Source organism: Triturus cristatus, chromosome 4_1 (genome assembly GCF_964204655.1).
Source record: "Triturus cristatus chromosome 4_1, aTriCri1.1, whole genome shotgun sequence".
NCBI classification, from domain to species: domain Eukaryota; kingdom Metazoa; phylum Chordata; class Amphibia; order Caudata; family Salamandridae; genus Triturus; species Triturus cristatus.
The window spans coordinates 1,202,781,116-1,202,804,226 of record NC_140585.1 but is presented as its reverse complement, the minus strand read 5'-3'; the positions used below and the strand labels follow the sequence as shown (position 1 = coordinate 1,202,804,226).

The 23,111-nt window shown below is 47.5% G+C and overlaps 1 protein-coding gene across 1 annotated transcript in view; it reads left to right on the top strand.

The window, feature by feature from the left end:
* The window catches only part of LOC146856389 (retinol dehydrogenase 16-like), a 104,624-nt gene that overhangs the window by 59,160 nt on the left and 22,353 nt on the right, over positions 1-23,111 (top strand). The window contains exon 4 of the mRNA XM_085654514.1: positions 17-352. Within this exon, the coding sequence (XP_085510640.1) occupies positions 37-352 (316 nt within the window). The 5' untranslated portion in view covers positions 17-36. The remainder of the gene's footprint in view (positions 1-16; positions 353-23,111) is intronic.

Here is a 23,111-nt window from a genome sequence, read left to right as displayed (position 1 = left end):
CTTATTTCCAATGCAGTCAGAAGCTGACGGTGAACAATGTGGCCTGTGTACCTGGTAACTCTACTGGGCCTATACTTTCTCCTCCGCTGGTACTTGGAGAGGCAGACGGTACCGAACCTTCAGGATAAGTATGTCCTCATCACTGGCTGTGACTCCGGCTTTGGGAACCTGCTGGCCCGGTCTCTGGACCAGCGCGGCCTCCAAGTCCTTGCCGCGTGCCTGACACCGAAGGGGGCGGAGCAGCTGCAGGAGGCCACCTCCCAGAGGCTGCAGACGGTCATCCTGGATGTTACCAAAACTGAGAGCGTGGCCGCCATGGCGCAGTGGGTGAAGCGACAAGTGGGAGACAGAGGTGAGACTTTTTTCACACGGGCGGCAGGACTTTTATTTCAACTGGCATTTCTCCGGTTTTAAAGAGGGCCGCTCCTGATGCCTCTCTCACATGCCCCTGCTCCCTAAGGTTGACTGCAGCAGGCAGCCAGAAAGGGGGGAAGTGGAAGTGAGGGTGCAGGCAGCTAATAGCTTCAAGGGACACCGAAATGGAGGAAGTGGGGTGAAGATGAAGGTGGAGAGAAATGGATAAGAGATGGGAGGATAGAAGGAGAATGGACGCCCAGAATAAGAGGATAGAGCAAGAAGACAAAGGGAAGCGGTCTGGTGTGGGCATTTCTGCCAGGGCTGCCTGTGATTCCCCATTACAACCTGTTTTTTCATCATAATTTCATCATTATTTTATGTTTCTGAAATAACCCTTGTAGTGTAGAAAACACCCATAGTGATACAAAGGTGCATGGAGTGATGCGGGCTTATGGATAAATAGATTACCTACTACTGATGTTTTTACTGTTTGACACAATTGTGAAAAGCAAAAGTAAGTTGCCTTAATGTGTAAAGGGATAGTAGCTAGTGGTCAAAATACAATCCCTTAATTTTACGACAAAACAGGCCCACATCGGGAAAGAAAAATCATATGTCATTCTTGTGATGGGCATGCATTTATTATGAATTACTTTTATTTGTAAGGCATCCTAGTGCAGATGTACCTGAACTGAAAGTAACCACAACCAAGCTGATTGCAAGGTGTCAGTGATGGTGTAGTTACGTTTTCAGTGCATTCTTGAACCGCTGTAGCCCTAGTTTATCTCCTCGGGAGGGACTTCTACGTGTGGGTTTATTGGAATTGACCTGCACTGGGGCAAGCATGCCTCCTAGGCTGTCTGTACAATGTACTGTATGAACATAAAAACTGTGCCTTCATCCAGAGCTACTCAGTCTACACACTTTAGAGGTCAGACTTGAGTGCACAGGTGTCCATGATATCACTGATCTTTGTTACTGCTCGTTATGTTTCTGCCGCACGGCAGCAAGGGGTGCGGGCCTTGTCCGTACTGCCCAGAATTTTGTTACTTTTCTTACCAAAGAACCGGCCGAGAGCCTGTGGGCGACTCAGCACACTTTTTCTAGGAGATGTTGGGGACTGGGTTTTGGGAGGAGGGAGGGGGATCCTGGTGGTGGTGTTAGGAGAGCGTTAATTTTTAGTTTTCATGGGACTGGGCAACATGTGGCTACAGATTTCGCTGCCTTATGTAGCAAGCGACTTGAGGGGGGCAACCCACGGGGGGGTCAATGGACAGGGGGGGAGTTATGATTCTATCCAATGGTCTCCATAGCGTCCTGGAATGTTTAGGGTCTGAATTCACCTCAAAAGCGCCAAATGATCTGGAAATATCTCAATGACCGCCAGTTCGAGATTGTGGCATTACAGGAAACGCATCTGAAAAAGTCCGAAGACATGCGGCTTCCCCACAAAGCCTACCCTTTAATTTATAAGTCCTCGGCCAACTCTAAACACAAGGGCGTGGCATTGCTCTTTCGGGCTTCAGCCAAATTTCAGCCCGAAGACGTTAAGAGTGACCGGGAGGGGAGAGTCATAATGGTGAAGGGGAGGCTAAGGGGTACTCTTTGCACTTTTATCTCCCTCTATGCACCCATTCTGGGCTGACGACGTTCCTCTCTAATACCATTGACTTAATAGGCAGCTTCGCGGAGGGCCCTGTGATTCTTCTAGGGGACTTTAATCTGACATGGCAGGACACCTTTGATAGTTTGTGCTCCCACAGGGCGTCCCTTACCTGCTTTTCCAAAGGAGTTCAACAGAAACTGCTCGTATTAAGCCTGTGCGGCGCATGGCGGACATTACATCCTACCACCAAAGACTACACGTATTTTTCCCATGTCCACCAATCCTACTCTAGGATCGACGACTTTTTCCTTAGTCAGATGCTTATAGGGTCCCTTCAAGCTGCTCAGATCCTGTCGATTTCGATATCAGATCATAGCCTCGTGTCTATCAGCCTAGCTTGGGGAGGGAATATGCCAGGCACATCTAGGTGGTACTTCCCGGCCTCGGTTATCCGAGATAAATCCCTTCGAGATGAATTGAGGTCCGCTATCACTGAGTTCTTTACACTCAATACTCCAGAGGCCACTACTCCGCAAAACAACTGGGACACGTTCAAAGCGGTCTTAAGGGGTAAATGCATTCAGTTTAATGCAGTCCTGAATAAACAGCGGGAGAAGAATTGGAGGCCGTGGAAAAATCGCACAAGGCAACACCTACCAGGGTGTTACAGCGACAACTGACTGCGTTGAGGGCTAAATTGCGAGCCATTTACAACAATAGAGCCGAATACACACTGCGTAAATTGCATCAGACAACATATTCCCAGGGTGACATAGTGGGATCCCAGTTAGCGCGTCAGTTAAGGGAGAAGAGGGAATGCGAGTTTATTGGTGGTATCAAGGATGCGGCGGGTCTCCTAACACACGCCGACGACATTAAAGCTAATATCTTCGGTGCATTCTATGGCGAACTTTACCGAGGCACTCCCCACGATACCATTCTTCAACAGCAATACCTCGACTCCATGGACCTTCTCACCTCTCCCCGGTGACTGCGGAGCCGTTGGAGGCTCCCATTACATCAGAGTAGGTTGGACTGGCCATTGCTAAGCTTAAATTACATAAAGCTCCGGGGCCTGACGGCCCAGTTTTATAAAGGCTATGCATCCGAGCTTACCCCACATCTCACCGAGTTCTTCAACGCTCTAGCAACGGACACTAGAGTCTTGGCCTCCATGGCCGAGGCAGTGATCTCTGTCATCCCTAAGCCTGGGAAGGACCCTCAGGTCTGTACGTCGTATAGGCCCATAGCCCTCCTTAACCTTGATGCGAAGCTCTACTCCGTGATTCTAGCCGCCAGACTCAAAGACTTAATGCCCACACTAATCCACCCTGATCAATCAGGTTGTATAAAAGGTCGGCAAACCCATGATAACATTCGGCGCACTATACACCTTATTGAGAATTTAAATACCCTGCAATTTTAGTGGGGTTTGACGCCAAAAAGGCCTTTGACAGGGTGGATTGGTCATTTCTTTTTTTAACTATGCGAAAGTTTGGCTTCGGGGAGAGGTTTATCAACATGGTCAGGGCCAACTATCATCTTCCACAATCAGGGGTATTGGTCAACGGTCACAAATACCACCCCTTTCCCCTCAGCAGGGGTACACAGCAGGGTTGCCCGCTTTCACCCCTTTAATTTGCACTCAGTATCGAACCCCTAGCCGCACGGTTCCGAGCCAACGAGGGAATCCGGGGGATATGCTTTGGAGGCACGGACCATTAAGCATCCCTCTATGCAGATGATATCCTGCTCACACTCTTGGAGCCAGCCATTTCGCTCCGAGCGATGCAGGAGGAACTGCCGAATTTCGAGCTGGTCTCCGGCTTCAAAGTTAATTTATCCAAATCCTCCATACTAAATCTTACCCTCTCTGACGCTGACATTGCGGAGTCAAAAATCTTTCCACTGGACCAAACACTTCCTTCTATACTTGGGCGTTCATCTCACACCTAAAATTGAGGATCTTTACAAGGCCAATTACCCTCCTTTAGAAGTGCAGCTTAAACAAGATTTTAAACGATGGACGCCCCTCTATATCTCTTGACTGGGACGGATTAATGCGGTCAAAATGACGGTCCTGCCAACACTCTTGTATTTATTCCAGGCACTCCCAATTGCACTCGACCGAGACCTTCTATCCCGCCTGCGCTCGTCGGTCATCAAATTCATTTGGCAGGGGGGGAGTGCACGCCTACCCTTCCATGTCCTGCGGCACCCAAAGAAAGATGGGGGGTGGGCCTACCGGATTTCCACGTATACTACCAGGCGGCACAACTGAGGGTGGTGACACAATGGTCCGCCAGAGAGTCCGACAAGCATTGGCTCCATATGGACAGGGCAATTGTGGGGCGCCCAATCTGGGATGTCCTGTGGAAACCAAAGTCAGCCAGGCCAGCGAATGCATACCTCAGCACCCCCACATGTACCACACTTTGGGATCAAATCACGAAGAGGAAGGGATAGACCTCCTTTCCTTCCCCGTACACTCCAATCCACTTCAACACCGACTTCCCACCGGCAATGAGCGAGGGGCCCTTTGACTGTTTGAGGGAGGGGGGTTGCTTAAAATTAGTGGACTTATTCCATAAATATGACATTTTGACGTTTAAGAGTTGCAAAAGAGACTTCCAAGTTCTACACATTGAGCACTACCACTACCTCCAGCTTAAACATTGGGTCACTCTCCCACATGTGAGCGAGGCCGCTACCAGGGAATTCACAGCTATGGAAAAACTAGTACTCAAAGCGGGATCCCTGAAGGGGGTAATCTCCTCGCTCTATGCTATGCTACTAGACACATTACACGAACCGCAGGCGCGTTACATATCCTTCTAGGAACTAGTGCTGGGAAGGGAGATTTCGGAAGAGGAATGGGAACACATCTGGGGAGACATCCCTTAGCACAACCACTCAGTCGTCTTGAGGGAAGCACACTACAAGACTCTCCTGGACTGGTACCTTTATCCCACTAAACTCAAACGCATCTTCCCTGACACCTCAGATCTCTGCTGGCTGGATTGTGGGTTGCAGGGGGATTTCCGTCACATCTGGTGGGACTGCCCTGGGATCCGTCCATTTTGGGAAGAAATCCTCTCTCAAATCAAAGACCTGTTGGTGTATCCCATCCCAACAACCATAGAGGTGGCACTTCTAGGCATTAGGGATACTGCTCTGGAACACCAAACGAAAGCCGACAAAAGCCATTATGTGGGATTGTCTGGGGGCAGCAAAGCTTGCAATTGCATCAGCCTGGAAAAAGACGACTGCGCCGGCAATATCCATACGATATTCCCGCCTGTGGAGAATCCTCTCTTTGGAATGTCTCGCCAATATATTCCCGGATGAATACAAGAAAATTGAATACAAATGGGGCCCCTGGTAACTTATTTGTCCCGGGGTTTACCCTCCGCGGTGTGCCCTCCCTCTTTCCGGGCTATGCATCTTTTTCAATTCTAATCACCTCACCGAGGGTTTGATGATGTACACACCTTCTTCCTAGAAGCGGTTGCCATGGCTATGCAGTTTGATTTATTCACTACACTCATGATTCTCGCTATACTTTTGTGCAGCTCCACCACCACCAGGGATGGGGAGGAGGGTGGGATGGGAGGGACGGGGTTCTCTTTTTGTATTTTTCTTTTTCCCGTTTTAGGGGTTATTCTTAAGGTTATATGTTTCAAAAGACATCTTCTTTTTTGGTTGCAGGGTGGGTGTTGTGGGCTCAGACATTTGAAACTGGATTACAATTGGCTGAATGTTTTGACCCTGGGTCCTGTGCATCCTACTGCAATAATAGGGTGGTATTTGCTTTTGATGCGGAATAAAAAGAATTTTGACAAAAAAAAAAAATCTACCACATCTCACTGGCCTTACTTCCTCACCCGCTCTTTACAACTTTACATCTCTATATGCCTCCCCTTCCTCTATCTCCCTCCCTCTGTGCACCGCACTGCCGTTTTGAGCTCGCCTCCCTGTATTTCTCCTAGTTACTGTACCTTGCTCTCAGCCTCATCTCTTTACCTCACTTCTATATCTCTCTCCAACTGTGAGCCTCACTTCTCTAACCTTCCCAGCCCTCTCTACATCTCCTCTCTCAGTTGTTTACTTTTTTCTTGCTGCCTATACTTCTCTACCCCTTGTTTCTATTACCTCTTTGTACCTCCTTCTTCAATTCATACCATCCACACCACCTCTCTTATCATCACTGTATCTACATCTCTCTTTACCTGACAATTCTTTCTCTACCTTTCCCTCTCTCTCTACTCATCACCTCTCGCTCTACCTTTCTCTCTGTTTTGCTCTTTATCTGGTGTAACTTTCAGTACAACTTCTCTTTTTGTCCCTCTCTACTTTCTTTCACTTACTTCCTCATCTCTACCTGTTTACATATTTTTGCCTAACATCTTTCTACCTTATTTTTCTGTACCTCACCCTTCGGTGTTCCCCGCTCCTCTCACCTCCTTCCATTTCCTTCTCGCTACCTTATTTTAAAATCATGCCTAACTTTATGTCTGTCTCATTCTACCTCTTTCTTTCTGGTTTCCTCACTTGTTGCTCTTTACCTTGTGTCTCTCCCCACCACACCTATCTTTCTATCTGTCTCCATTCTACCTATCCTTCACCTCTCTCGCTACACTATTCTTTCTCCTGTCTCCCACCATTAACATTTCTCTTACTCGGCAGGTGTCATTGTCTAGCTAGTGGGGTAACAATAGCCCCCACGGTGCAGGGGGGTACTGAGCTCCAGGGACCCCCCCTCCAGCATTGTGCACCGGTGGCAGGTTTGCCTGGCCTGAGAGCTCCTGACTGGGCATTAGAATGTTGACTGCGGGCTTCTACCGGCCCGTGGAAGTCCAGAGCACTCCGTTGTCTGCAATGGAGTGCTCAACATTCTAATGTTCTAATATTATGTGCTAGTCTTCTAAGTCATCCTTAACATATCTCTCCTGCAGTGGTAGGTATTAGCAGGTTACATGCTAAGGTCGACTTGAAATATTGCTGTTTCAAGACGAATAAAAAAGAAATGACTTCAGCAATGCTCAAGCTGCCTGCTATTTGTGCAAGTCCCTGAAGGTTTGTGTGATTTAGGGCCTGATTACGAGTTTAGCAGTCCCACTTAACAGTCCATGAGGTGCCGGAACTTGCTTTGGCGTTCCCATTGCGGTGCATTTTTCAAAGGCACCACCGTGGGAACGCCAAAGGAACGTCCTTCAGACAATGAGGAAACTCCTAATCTGGCGGGCGGCCCGTGGTCGAGTTTTGCGGTGAAGGAGCAGAGCGGATCGGTGGCTTGCTGTCCCGCTCCGCACCGCCAAATTTGTAATCAGGCCTTTAGTATTGTTTGGCGTCACAAAGTCTTGAATTAGTTGAAAATGTGCAATTGCTTCAAAGGTCTTTTATGAAATGAGCGCCCAAAATGTCTTGAATGGGACCCCAAAAAATACTTAAGATTGTACTGTAGATTTATATAGCACTTACCTCCCTTAGTGAGGCCCTTTGTGGACAGGTAGCACTCTACTCCGTGAAGCTCAGAGTTGGTTGTAAGTTTTGCAGACAGTTGTATATCAGATTTGTAAACTTATCAGCTGCATGTAATTTATAGTCTGGACAAAAGTTAGTTAATTGTTATTGATGCACATCTTTTGGCTATGTATCTATTTGCATTCCTAATTGAGTCTCTGTGATTTAAGGGAATGAGTATTATTCTATTGCTTCATTGTCCAGGCACACTGTTATTGGATGGCAGTAGTGAGGTTCGAAATGAATATGCTACTTACCAGTATGCATCTGTTCTTGGCATGTAGGGCTGCTGACATTCATATCTGTGCATAGATCGCCGCCTAGTGTTGGGTCCGGATGTTTGCACGTTGTTGTCCTGGAAGAGTCTTCGAAGTATCCTTGGATAGGTGACTCCTCCCCTGGACTACAGTGCGCATGGGCATCCTCTCCATCCTCAGATTGTTTTTCGCCATTGTGGCAGTGATGGAGTAGATACAGAAAGTGATGACCATGCTTGCAGTAATTCTGAGAGCTGCAGCTGCGACAGGCGCCGGGGAGGAGGGAGGGCGATATGAATGTCAGCAGCCCTACATGCCAAGAACAGATGCATACTGGTAAGTAGCATATTCAGTTCGAGGCATGTGGGCTGCTGAATTCATATCTGTGCATAGAATACATAGCAGTGCCCTCTATTAGCGGCGGCTACCCGTGCCAGCTGCAGCGGTCTGAAAAAGTGTTTTGAGAACAGCCTGTCCTACAGCTGCCTGCTGTTTTGACTGCACATCTACGCAATAGTGTTTTGTAAATGTGTGTGTAGTGGACCATGTGGCTGCTCTGCATATATCATGCAGGGGAATATTTCCTAGGAAGGCCATGGAAGCCCCCAACTTACGTGTTGAGTGGGCTCGTGGTGGAATAGTTAATGTGCGTTTTGCCTTTTGATAACAGATTTGAATACACTTAACTATCCATCTGGCTATCCCTGCTTTGGAGATGGCGTTACCTTTGTGGTGTGGGGCAAAGGCAACGAACAGTTGTTTTGTCTTCCTGAATGGTTTAGTCCTGTCGATGTAGTACATGAGGGCCCTCCGTACATCTAGTGTATGTAGTGCCCTTTCTGCAACAGTTTGTGGGTTTTGGAAGAAAACGGGCAGTTCAGTAGTCTGGTTCATGTGGAACTGTGATATTACCTTGGGCATGAACTTGGGGTTGGTACGTAGTACGACCCTGTTAGCGTGAACCTGAATAAATGGCTCTTGAACGGTTAGTGCCTGGAGTTCACTAACTCTTCTGAGGGAAGTGATCGCTACTAGGAAGGCCACTTTCCAGGTAAGGAATTGAATCTCGCATGAGTGTAGAGGTTCAAAGGGTGGACCCATCAGGCGTGTGAGGACCAAGTTGAGGTTCCACATTGGAGCCGGTGGGTGACTAGGTGGAATGACTCGTTTGAGCCCTTCCAAGAATGCTTTGATGGCAGGCACTCTGAATAGAGAGAGGTGCTGCCTGGTTTGCAGATAGGCTGATATTGCGGTCAAATGGACACGTATAGAGGTGTACGCCAGATTGCATCGATATAGGTGTAAGAGATAACAGATGATGTTTTGGATGGATGCGTCCAGCGGGTTGATGTCATTATTTCCGCAATAAATGACGAACCTTTTCCATTTGGCTGCATAGCAAGCTCTGGTAGTGGGTCTCCTGGCCTCCTTGATGATGTCCATACAGTCAGGTGGCAGGTTGAGATAGCCAAACTCTAGGACTTCAGGAGCCAGATCGCCAGATTCAGCTGTTGCGGATCTGGGTGCTGAACCTCTCCATGGTTCTGCGTCAAATGCGCGGGTTTGATCCGCAGCCTTTGATGCGGCACCACGGAAAGTTCGAGGAAGGTGGTGTACCACGGCTGGCGTGCCCACGTGGGAGCAACTAGGACGAGTGTCAGGGAGTGTTGTCGGAGTTTGCGGGCCACTAGCGGTATCAATGGCGCTGGGGGAAAAGCGTACGCAAATCTGCCGGACCAGTTCATCCATATCGCATTGCCCTGCGACTGCGGATGTGGGAATCTGGCGGCGAAGCTTGGGCATTTTGCGTTTTCGCTTGTCGCGAATAGGTCTATCTCCGGATGACCCCACTGCTGAAAGTACGGTTGGAGTACTGATGGGTGTAACTCCCACTCGTGCATTTGGTGGCTGTGTCTGCTGAGCAGATCCGCCATCTGGTTGTCCTTGCCAGGGAGGTGTTCCGCCATGAGGAACATGTTCCTTTGAATGGCCCACTTCCACATGCTCTGAGCCAGATGAGACAACTGTGGAGAGTGTGTGCCTCCCTGTTTCTGTATGTAGTACATTGCGGTCATGTTGTCCGTCCGGATCAACACGACCTTGTTGCATAGATGTACTTTGAACGCCTTCATGGCTAGGAAGATTGCCATCAATTCCAGAAGGTTGATGTGCAACTTATTTTGTTGTGTTGTCCATAGTCCTTGCACTGTGTAGTGGAGTACATGAGCTCCCCATCCCTGGAGAGACGCGTCCGCTGTCAGTACTATTTGTGGGACAGGCTCTTGGAACGGTCGGCCCTTGCAAAGGTTTTGTGGATTCCACCAATGCAGAGAGTTGTATGCCCGACCGCTCACCAACACTAGGTCCTTTAACTGTCCTTGAGCCTGATTCCACTGACGTGCTAGGCACTCCTGAAGTGGGCGCATATGTAATCTCGCGTGCGGGACTATGAAGATGCAGGAGGCCATCATGCCTATCAACTGCATGAACACTCGCGCTGGAAGTGAGTGATTGGGTTTGAATTTGGAGATCAGCAGTTGTATGCTGTCGATCCTCACTAAATTTGGCTGAGCTGTGGCCGCCAGAGTGTCTATAGTCGCACCTAGGTACTGTTGTACGTGTGCGGGCTGGAGATGGGACTTTGGATAATTCAGTGAGAATCCCAGACTGTGAAGAAGGTGAATGGTGCGGGACATGTGGCTTGCACATTGCTGGGCTGACTTCGCTTGAACGAGCCAGTCGTCTAGGTAGGGGTAGACGTGTATATGCTGCCTCCGTAGATGTGCTGCCACCGTAGCGAGGCACTTCGTGAAACCCTGGGCGCTGTTGTCACGCCGAAGGGAAGGACTTTGAACTGATAGTGCTGCCCCTGAACAGTGAACCTGAGGTATTTTTTGTGTGAGGGGTGGATGGGTATGTGAAAGTACGCATCCTTGAGGTCCAGTGTGGCTAGGAAGTCTCCCTGCTTGAGAAGCGGAAGGACTTGCTGTAGAGTGAGCATATGAAAGTGCTCTGAAAGAATGTACTGGTTCAGGGGTCTCAGGTCCAATATAGGTCTGAGCGACCCGTCCTTTTTTGGAATTAAGAAGTAGAGGGAGTACACTCCCGCACCCTGCTCGTGGATGGGTACGACCTCTATAGCGCCTTTTAGAAGCATACTTTGCACTTCTTGCTGTAAGAGCGTTAAGTGCTCTGAGGACATAGGACGGCTTCTTGGTGGTATTGTGGGTGGAGTGGAGGTTAACTCCAGACAGTAACCGTATTTTATAATATCTTTGACCCACCTGTCCGTGGTGATGGAATTCCACGTGGACAGGAACCTTTGTAGCCTTCCCCCGACAGGTGTTATGTGGTCGGGAGGAAGGGAGAGGGCGTCACTGCTTGTTCTTGGGGGAGGACCTGGTGTTGCCGTAGCCGCGTCCTCTGCCCTTTGTGCTGGAGCCACGATATCCACCTCGGGTGTTTTTATCATAGGTGGTCTGTGTATTGCCTTTGTTATATGTTTGTTGTGACCCCTGTCCTCTACCTGCTCCCTTGTTTCCGGGGCGACGAAAGGAGCCGCTCCGAAAGGACTGAGTTTGTAGTGCGCCCATGGACTTTGCAGTGTCCGTATCCTTTTTTATCTTTTCGAGGGTGGTGTCAACCTCTGGCCCGAATAAATAGTCGGGGTTGACGGGCTGGTTCAGTATATTGTTTTGTACCTCAGGCTTGAATCCTGAGATCCGTAGCCAGGCATGTCGTCGCAACATGACGCTTGTGTTTATGGCTCTGGCAGCCGTGTCTGCAACATCTAGTGCGCATTTGATGGAAGCGTTCGTTAGTAGCTGTCCTTCTCTGATGAGCATTTCTGCGCCTTCCTTGAACTGGTCAGGGAGATGTTGGAATATTTGCTCAAGTGTGTCATAGTGCGCTCTATCATAGCGAGCAAGGAGCGCCTGAGTGTTGGCTATGCGCCATATGTTGGCAGCTTGGGCGGCAACTCGCTTGCCAGAGGTTTCTAACACCTTGGACTCTTTGTCCGGGGGAGGAGCGTCACCTGTTGTTTGCGAGTGTGCCCTCTTGCGTGCATTCGCTACGACGATGGAGTCGAGTGGTAATTGTCCTCTGATGTAAGTAGGATCCCCAGGTGCTGATCTGTATTTTTTATCAATCCTGGGGTTTATCACTCGTGCCCTGGTGGGTTCTTTGAAAATGTCCTTGGCTGGTTTGAGGACCCCCTTCAACATTGGCAGAGTCTTTACATGTCTTTCTGAGGATGCAAAGGTGTCCATTAGAAAGTCATCTTCGATGGTATCAGAGTGAAGCTGCACCCCATGGTTATTGGCAGCACGTTCGATAAGAGCATTGAACGCTGCAGTATCCTCCGTAGGAGATGTCTTTGCCCCATAGAGTTGTGGATCCTGTGCATCGAGAGGTGCACTGGGGTCTGCAGGGTCGCCCCAAGTTTGATCAGGGTCCTGCTGGTCATCAGGGTCCGTGTCTACATGGTAGGGGACTTGGTCAGCCATGTAGTCCTCCAATGCGTCTGTATCGGAGCGTGTGGGGGAGAACCGGTGTGGATCCTGGTAGGATGAATGGAAGGGTTCATAAAGGAGAGGTTCCGATTCTGCAGGCAACTTCCTTTTTAGTGGGATCCTGAAAGGGTCCAATGGCGGCTCCGAAGTTATCCTTCGGTCCTGGAGAATCATTCTGCCAGTGCCGGCGTCGATGATACGTGCTGGAGACGTCTCAGCAGGTGTGACCGTAGGTTGGGTGACCCGTGTCCTGAGTTGGAACATTTTTGGGATTGTTGACGGAGGCAAGCCGAAGGTAATGTTGGTCGGCACCGAAGAGGCTGCGGGAGCTCCGACCGAACCGGAGCCCGACGTGTCCTGGAGGACAGGTGTGGTTTTGCTGCCTTGCGTCACACCAGGTCGTACTTGGGGCGCCTTCGAGGCTTTGGCACCGGCCAGGCTCGTAGAGGCGGCCGTAGATTTTTTCGGTGCCGGAGGGTCATCGAGTCGGGGTGAAGAGATCACCGTCGAAGTCTTCGATACCTGAGGCTTAGGTGTCGTCGAGGGAGCGATGTGAGACACAGCAGGCGGTACGGCCCTTGGTGTCGTCGGTGCCGGTAGCCGAGCAGGTTTGTCGGTGCCGATGGCTTTTTTCCGTTTGTCGACTCCAACGTCGCCCGCCTCAAGTTCGGCACCGAAGTCCCTCTTGGTGCGGTCGGTGCCGACGCGGTGCGCTGGCGTCGAAGGCCTCGATCCGACCAGCGCTACTTTCAGTTTCGGTTTCGGTGGAACCTGAGCAGCTTTCGGTTTCGGTTTTGTGATAGGGAAACCAGCCTGTTTATGTAGTAATGGCTGCCGCTGAACGTCCGAGGCCGGGCCCGAGGGCGGGGCCGAAGAACTGCGGGATGGGTCTCGGGTAAGGCCCGAAGGCGATCCCTCGACCGGAGCCATAGGCTGTGGCACTGGTGTTTGAACGGTTTGAACAGGTAGGCCTTGTTCATCATTGGAGCTACTTTCTTCGGCCCCGAAGGCCTCCTCGTCGTCTCCTACCTCGGTGTCGTCTTCACCTCTGTGGAAGAGTGACTCGTCTTCCTCGTCCGATCCGGGTTCGTGTTCGGAAACGGGACTGGAGGGCAAGACTTCCAATTCCTCGACGTCCTCGGCCTCGCCGAAGATGTCTGTCGGGGCCGGTGCCGCGTGCTGCGCCTCGAGTCTCGCCGCTCGTCGATTCCGCAGAGTCTTCTTCGAGCGGAACCGGGCACAGGCCATGCATGTTGATTCGTCGTGGTCCGGCGAAAGGCATTTGTTGCACACCGGATGGACGTCGATGTGTGGGTACTTCGCATTGCATACCGGACACCTTTTGAACGGCGTCCTGGATTCCATCGTCGAAGTCGTCGATGGACAGGTAAATGCGAAAGCAGTCGGTGCTGAAAGTTAGTAAACTAACAAATTCTATCGAAACCCGATCGATAAACAGTACCGACGCGAACTAAAGGCCTTTTGGCCTCGAAAAAATATTTTCCTAACTTGAGCTAAGATAGCACATCCGAACCCAATGGCGGAAAAAAAACAATCTGAGGATGGAGAGGATGCCCATGCGCACTGTAGTCCAGGGGAGGAGTCACCTATCCAAGGATACTTCGAAGACTCTTCCAGGACAACAACGTGCAAACATCCGGACCCAACACTAGGCGGCGATCTATGCACAGATATGAATTCAGCAGCCCACATGCCTCGAACATATAGTTATATGTATTGTGAGTTGTGCTTATGCAGACTGAGTCAGAGACTCTGATTTGAAGAGCTCAGCAGGATTTAGTTTGGGACATTGGGAAGTATTGGACAGAAGGAGACATGAGTTCAGATAGTAGGGGTATGAAATATGCCTTTTAAGCAAGTTGCACACATTTTGGTGATGGCTTACATGTTGTCATGCCAGGGATTACAAGTGCAAGAAGATGTTTTTATTGATGGCCCAGTTGGTTATGCTGAAATATCTACAAAAGAAGAAATGAAGACACTATGCATTACTCTAGCTCCAAAATGAATATGTAAAGCCAAGTAAACTCCAGCACAGCATCAACTACAATTAATGAAGAAATGTTCCCTACTGAGTTGGCAACTCGGTATACAGTGAAGCAGCAACCACATTGTTAGATGTGGTATCTCTGCAACACCCCCTCCCCCACCGTCACTCGTCCTTCACCCATCAGTTGCGGTTCCTCCACGTCTTTGGACTCCCTATTCTAACAGATTGATAGGGTTGTAAGTCCACATGCTTCCATGTGGGCAGCATCCACAAGTTCTGCCCCCTTAAGACACCAGCCTTCAACTCCCAGGTTACCAGACCTAGTCACTCACACTCATACACTTCAGAGCCGATAGGATCAGACAGACAGCAGTGGCTCCTATTCACTCGTCCATAAATCTGTTACATTGTCACTATTTGTATAATCCTCCCTTCCTGGAGGATTCACAAAGTAAACTTCTTCCAGGCCTCCGAACATATGGCTTTTCTTGAGCTAAGCTGTGCTTGTTCCTGCTGTAGTCACATAGCTCGCTGTATGCACTCTCACACAAACCTGCTGGAAAGGTAGACATGAACAAGACTGATCTTCCTTGCTTCTTATCTCTTTGCGGATAGAGTTGAACAGTGTATCTACCAACTGGGAAAAAAGCAATAAAGCTGAACCTAAAAAGTAATTGACAAATCCCATTGTTTAGGCTTTTGTTTAATGAAAGGTCTTATTTAAAATTCATCAGGACACATTGAGCAGGTACCAAGTGGGCACCAGTAGTCATCAGACTTCACTTATATACAAACATGTTTCACCATTCCCAACTTCCTACTCTGATTCTGGTTTCAGTCAGGAAGCACAAGAGAGCACAAGAGCGTCATTTGAGTTTCAGATATGGGGTGAGGGAATCGCCATAATTAGTAGTTTCAGACCCAGACCGTGTAGAGACCTGGAGCCGTCTGACCGGTTGCCGCCACTTTCCAAGTGCTGCAGCTTGGTGTTCCTTCCGCGTTCAATCCCAGTGGTCACTAGCAGCCCCTCTGCACCGCTGGCTACCTTGACTCCCTTGGGGAGGCCACGGCACAGCGAGGGTACATCGACAGTACCTATGGCAGTCGCGAGCAGACCAGGTGAGTGCTGTGATCAGTGTGGGTGCCAGGGCTGTAGCCATGGAGGGGTTTGAAGGGGTCGAGCACCCCTATAAAAATGTCTAGCCCCCTAAATGCAACTGCCAGCATGTCTGAGATTGCTTTCAAATCGAAAGTTTGCTCTGCAGTGCTTACGGGACTGGTGAGGTCGTCCCACATGCAGCAATTATAATAAAGAAAATCATGAAACAGGCCTCACTTTTTGCACATATAACTTTCACTTTTGCTGAAGGTTTAGTAGATAGAAACTATTTGCAGGGAAAGCCACTGCTAGAGGCACAGTCAGAGGCTTTTGGATAGGGAAAGCAGTAACATTGAAGTGATTTTGCACGGAGCGGTACGAGGAGCAGATTTCTCCTGGGCCGTATCCTCTGCGCCCCCAAACCTAACAGGAATAACATTTCTCTTCAGTCTGCAGCACCTATTGAGACTACAGCAGCGTGAGACACACTGTCCATGAATCAAGTTAAAGGTCAGGTCAGGTTTTGATTCTGTTTATAGTTTAACACACCAAAATAAATTGTACGCATTCTCTGCGTTTAAAGCAGGTTTAATTTAATTAAGTAACTGTCACCCACAGCCCAGAGTGCCTGTTGCTGGTATATGGGGGTTGAGCAGGATAGGTCTGGCCAGTGGGGCAATCTACCAGTAGCAGAAGGACTGGTCTGACAGTGGGTTGGCTATTTGTCTGTTTTATGGTCTCAAGAGCAATTTTTTCACAGTTGATTTCCGTGATATTACCACAACCATTGCCTTCAGAAAGCAAAAATGCATGCAGTCGCCCAGTCTCTTTTTTCAAAGCAGCCATACAATGTGTCTCTGTATGCTCACAAATGCTCGGATTTGCAAATGAGGTATTTTCTAACTAATTCCACAATGGGGCCATGTCTATTTTGACGTTTGACTTCATTTTCTGCCACATTCAGCCCTGGGGCTGAGAAGGGAGACAGAGGGTTCTGTCTTATGTGATCCCATGAATGTGGGCTCAAAACTGTTAAAAGAGGAAAGCAGGTCTTGGAAAATGAATGGATGAAGGAGGAAACAAACTTCGTTTGCATTACAATGAAACAAATTGGTGGGTGGGATATGTTTCTTGAACTGCTGCAGTGAATATATTTTTAACCCCTCTACCCATTCAAGCCCCTCTTTGCTTCTTCCTGAAGAGATGAAACTACCTGACATGACTTCTCTTTGAAGAAGGAATCCTCCACCCTCAGACTCAGAAAAAAATGTTTGCTCAATCCAACAGCTTATTGCAGTAAAGAAATAGATGCTCTTACATCTTTAAAAGTGTGCAGGGTTTACGGGTATTAGTAAACAGAATGAAAATACAACTTTCAGTATTTTTCAGAGGGCAGCATTAAGAGTTTGTGGCTAGAGACATGCAAGGTCAGTGCTTGCATTGGAAGGGGGAGGGACAGCAATGTCAATTGCAGGAAATACAGATTACGGTCTGGTACCAGCAGGAGTAAAGGTAGTGTCAAAGTCTGTATATTGTATTATAGTGATATAACGCTTCATACCCTTATCTAGATAGTTAACAACGTGCATTTTTGTGTCTGTATGTGTGTCCACTGATATGTATGCTGGTGGGTGGGTGAGTGTGTGTGTTTCTTTGTGTGATGCATATGGGCAGGGGAGGCTGTCTTTCTATTGACAACCTAAGACAGACATACACTACCAGTTTTGTTGAGTATATCATTTTTAAGGCAAACATGCCTTTCTTTGGTTTCTTCATTCTGAAAAAATCCTCACATTTAAATTACTTTAAAACAGTAAGCACTGCAAGCTTCACATCCCGCTCATCAACCTCAAGAGAGACAGAACTCATAAGAAGCCCACTATTTTGCCTGCTGAATAACCAGCTACTGGTGAATGATTACAATTAATCCTGTCAACCAGCTTTTACATACCCAGTCATGAATGCAGCACACACAGACTTCAACATGCAGCACAACACAAAGCACGCCACATATTAAGCCAGACAAGGACACAACAATAGTCATGATTACATCACATAGACAAAAGCCATGCCTCCTAAGCATATAACACACAGGTCACAACAAACAATACACACACAAAACACACACACATCAAATGGAGCCATATTTTCAGGTGCACTTTGTCTCTCCCCCTAAGGTCCAGAAAGTGCTGCTATGTAAAATCAGTTACTAATGCTTCATTGAAAAGCGGGCATTGTTATCGTTTGCGCACCATGCCTCAATTTTCAGTGAACCTCTATTGTCAGACAAGAATCAACTACAACTAGTAACTAGGTGTGTATCAGCCTTGACCCTCAGCCCCTACAGGTCACAAAGAATATCTCTTTCACACATGACTTGCACCACACACAGTACCTAAGTCTTTTTTAATACTGATAAGTCTAGTCATCTCTCACTAACAATACATGCAATGGTTGAATCAGCAATGGTGTAAACAAAACTGATTTCCCCACGCAACAAAAACTGCCCATCAAAGCACTGGATTCTTTTATGAGTGCCATTTCAGATCAATTGGCTTTCTAGCAAATGTAATGGAACTTTGGTCTAGGACTGCAAAGTGCTCAGTTTGACCCACGTGAAGAAGGCAGGTGCACATGCTACAGTCTTATTTTTCAGCATTGTCCATGCAGTAGAGGAAATGGGCGGCAACATCGGTAGAAGTGGGAACGCTTGAGAAGGAAGTGGGTGGCCTCCTATGAAAAATGTTGGGCACACAACCCTATTTATTACAAATTAAGCACTGTTCCACTGCTTTGTGAACAAACCTCAAACTATTACTTTCTTTTTTAAATGATCAATGAAACTGCTCCTGCATGGCTATATAGAAAAATGTGCCTGATGTGAGGATAATCATAATTCTGCATGCATAACTTTATGACACATATTAATTAAATGCTTGTTTTAGCTTTTCAATTCACCCTTTTTTGAAAAGGCTCTCCTTCTTAAAATGCTATTTCAGATCTTGTTTTTTTCAATTTACACTTCTCAATACCAGTAGTAGCTACTAGCGGGGAGTAGTGGTGGGGCGGGGTGAGGGTTAAAAAAAAAGAAAAGGGGGAGAAATAAATTAATAGAAAGAAAAACAAACATACCTTCTGGTGGCCGGCTCTCCTCCATCCTCTTCGTCCACGGGTCACACAGGAACAGGAAGCACCCAGGCTTGCCATAGCCAATCACAACACTGCATTGCAGGTTGAGATTGGCTTCCCTAAGCCAATCACAACACTGCAATGCAGCATTGTGGTTGGTCTGAGCGCCGTGGATCAGCGCTCAGATGGGGACTGGGGGCCTGACCGTGTTCCCCCACCAGGCTGTGTAATGCAGCCTGGTGGGGAACATGCAAAGTGCACATAACTGTTTGTCCGGGTCAACACGGCCAGCCAAGCAGTCATGCCCACTTTGGAGTGTGCAAACCACTCCTCCCCTTGCTCTGCAATCTGCACAGCCCCTCTCCCGCACCTTTACAGCACCTGAGAATATTGAAAAATAAACTTATAATAACATTATTATCATTTTATTTTTCTTGTAGAGTGACGCTCCTCCTCCTTAGTGGAGGAGCCGCCCCTGCCCAATACACTTTATCAACCGTGATCCACTTTTTATATCACCAAATCTCTCTTACATCTGCATTCCCATGGAACTTTGAAGTGGACCTCGGATGGAATAAGTAGTTTATAAGCAAACATTGCCATCACATGAGTCACTAAGACTAGTACATTGACACATTGGGGCCTACACTGGAAATAGGAAGCTGACACAGAGGCAGCAAGAATGACTCAGGGGCACTTAAAATGAACCTCTAACACTGTCACTAGCACACTGCTAAAGGAAAACCAACAATGACATGGAGGCACTGATGTGGCCACAGTGAAAGATAGGTACAGGGGCACTAGCAAATGGGCACTTTCAGTGAAGTAATGAGACAGGCAAATATACCCTGACACTAGGGCACTGGAACAGGGTACTGAAAGAGGACCATTAGTGTACCTTTGGATGCTGACAGAGGTTCCTTATGCAAGGACACTGACATGGGGACACTGCCATTAGGACACAAACACTAGAACACTGACCCGTGGCACCAACAATGGCATGGGGATGTTGGCAATGTAGAACTGGAAGTCGTTCATTGACATGAGCTAAAAATATTGACACTGGAACACATTAGGACAGTAACACACCTGCACCTCAATGATGCTGATACAAGGCGTTTTTTTTACTAGGACAGTACCACTGGGAAACAGATAATGGAACACCAACATGAGGATATTGACTTGGGGACAAAGACACTGGAACAAACATTGATGCTGGCTCAATGCCATGGAGCAGTGACATCGGGAGATTGCCTTTTGGACTTTAGAATATAAACACTTAGATAGTTATGCTTGAACATAACACCAGGTGATGCAAGGGCACTTACTGGGTGGATGCGACACTGAGGTTCTGACCTTTGGTTGCTGAGATAGGTCACTGACACTGGGATACCGACACTAGGGCACTGACATGAGGGTACATACATATCAATCAGTGAATCACTAAATTTGCATTTGTAGAGGGTGTCAGTCACTCCTGGGGGTATCTGCGCGCTGGGGTGTGAGGTCTATGTCGAAAAGCCAAGCCTTGAGGAAAAGGCAGGAAGAGGGACATAGGTTTACAAACACAGCAGTTTACACTGAAACACTGACCTGGACATTGGACACTGCAACATTGCCAGGTTTGTTACTTCCCAGAACCCCTGTTTGTTTACAGACAGACACTGGGAAAAGTGGCCACTGACACAGAGACACTGAAACTAACATGGTACATTGAAATTGATATACTTACATGGGCACAAGGACAATGGCACAGAACAACTGACAGCGGAAGAATGGCACTGGTACACTAGTGGCAGAGCACTGTCACTGGGAAATGGGTAGATAGGGAAGTAGGGATTGATACTGGAACCTCATGATGGGAGAAAAATAAAGGATAAAAATATGCATAACAGTGTCATAGGGACACTAATCCAGTAAGTCTAATAACACCACAAACACTAATGCTGAGGCACTTAGACAAGGGAGTCAGCATTGAAAAGTGAGTCAGAAATACTACATGGAAAGGGGGCATGAACAGAAAGTACGGGGGTACTGACACTTGTTCATTGACATTAGAGCACAACCACAAGCAAACTGTTGCATGGACCGAGACACTGGAACACCAACGCAAGCGCACTGCAACAGATATATTGACACATGGATAAAGGGATATCACTACTGACAATGGAACACTTGCACAGCAATAGGGCAGTCCATCACTGCCACTGAGACACATCCACCGATATTGAGTGGAACTGGCACTGGAAATGTGACACTTGGAGAATGACACAGACATTGATGGGGATATTACCACTGCTAAACTGAAGAAGGGACACATGTGGACATCAGGGGACTAACACTGGTGATCTTGACATTTTGACACTAATATCAAGCTACTGAAGGACAGACTTGCACTAAAATCATAATATTGACACTGTATTTCTCACAGTTGGGAAATAGAGCTACACAGAGGCACAGACACAGACACTAAATATTACACAAGATCACTGACACTGAAGCACTAATGCATGGATATAAAATATAGGGAGACACACCGGAGACCACAAACACTTGGACTATAGACATAAGACTAAGGCTGTCAAGTCTTGATTCCACAGCATGCCTCTTTCTTCTATTACCCTATGCTTTCTAGCTCTTTTTCTTACTCTTGCAAGATAGTATTCATCCGTGTGTTCTGTCTTTGTCATCATTTTCCAATATTTCTTTTCCTCCATGTTTATTTCTTTTCCGCCCGTCTTTCTTTAGTCGGAGCCCAAATTTAACGATGAAAGATAAGTCTGGGTCCGAAAGATAAGTGCCAGTGCCTGCTACCTGAAACCAACCACACAATTACTGGGCACAAAGCTCTGAAACAATGACTGGGCTGCTGCCTGGTAAGTAGCTGCTGCTTTAAATAGTTGAAGGGGGCCTATCACCACACTCCCTCCCTCAACTATGCCCATGCCCTCCCAACGCCCTATGCTTACCTTGTATATCTCGCCTCCTGACTTTTCCATTGAGGTCTCCTTGGCTGAAGATTATTTAGAACTCCATTAAAAACCTATTTTTTTGTCAATTGTTGTTTAGAAAATTTACCTAGAAATGCTGAATTTTCCTTAATTTTCCCCAAAGGCTTATTGAGGGAGGGTAAACAGACCCAGGCATAATTGCATATACGCACTATTTAGTTTTCTTCAATTTTACTAGGTATAAGTGCGTTGAAAATACCCTTCAACACAGATGTAATTAATGTTTCCCAGTGTTCTTGCTCACTGTACTTTACAAGGTACCATTTCCTATTTGTTATAACTAATAGTGGCAAATGTAGAATAATGGTAACACTTTAGAAAAACTGAAAAATATGCTGCTTTCTTTAAAATCTCAGTATATTGTGCCTTTAATTAGAAAATACTGCGGGTGGGAGGGGGTAGCAAACCAATGTCAAATATTGAAAACCGAAACCCTCCTGTAGTTATTCCTTGGGGCTACCCCTGGCTATGAGCCCGCCCATCACACACTGGATGTGGCCATTCCCCCAGCAACGGACCGGCTAAATGCTAGAAAACCAAGAGAAACAATACTAATTACTGGCAAAAAGACACAGTGCAAAGAGGAACTGCTGACCAGGACAGATCTCAAGAAGTAGAGAAATCCACAAAAACTGACTTAACAACCAGACCGCCAGGCCGGATGACAAAGTGCAAATGTAAAAGACTGTGTGGGCTAAGGAAAAGTGGAATTGGCACACCCACACTAATCGGCAAGGCTCCCCAAAGAAAATGATTTCCAGTTTTCACTAACAGTCATACAAATAAAGCGTTGCCCTACTTGCTTGGAGCACTCTCCCCAGTACCTCACCAGGAGCAGGGTATGCGGGTGAGGGTCAACCAGGTTAAAAAGGATACCTTAGTGGTGAGTGGCACTGCCTCTCAAATTCATACCACTGCAGATCCAGAGTATGGATGGTAGGGCAGGTTCACCCCTCCATCGAGAAACAAAGTTACCACAATAACGATCTAACAAAGCAAACACCAACCTGGCTATCGCGGACCCATCATGCCCAACTGTAAATGACAGTGGAACACCAAATTATATGTTGGCCTCACCCGACGTGATTACACGGCCAAACTCGTCAATAAATCAAGCTTTGAGATTAATGCAAATTGATGTTGCTAAAGGGCATTCCAACGTAGCTCCAGTAGAAAAGGAAAACATCTTCGTTGACAAAATCCAACCTACAGCACATAACAATGTAACAACCACCTCAACGACTTCACATCCGCAACTGACTATGCAGTTAACAGACAACAACCTATTATTTGTTCCGCAATATTCTTCTAAGGAGCCACATGATGTGTTGAACTGCGGCAATGTGTTAAGATTATTTAAGCACAGCACGACCTTAGAAAATGTAAACTCTTTGGACATCCTGACGGTAGCATTCTTCAAACCCAGAGGGGCACAATTGATGGTGCCCACCCTGATAACATTTGCAACCCCAGAACTTGCTCTAAAAGTATATCGGAGGAAAAGACACATTTTGGGGAGGGGGCATCAAGATTATAGCATATGTAGCTAATAACTATCCAGCCGTTTTTGCAACAACATGATCTCGACCACTCTCTCTAAATTC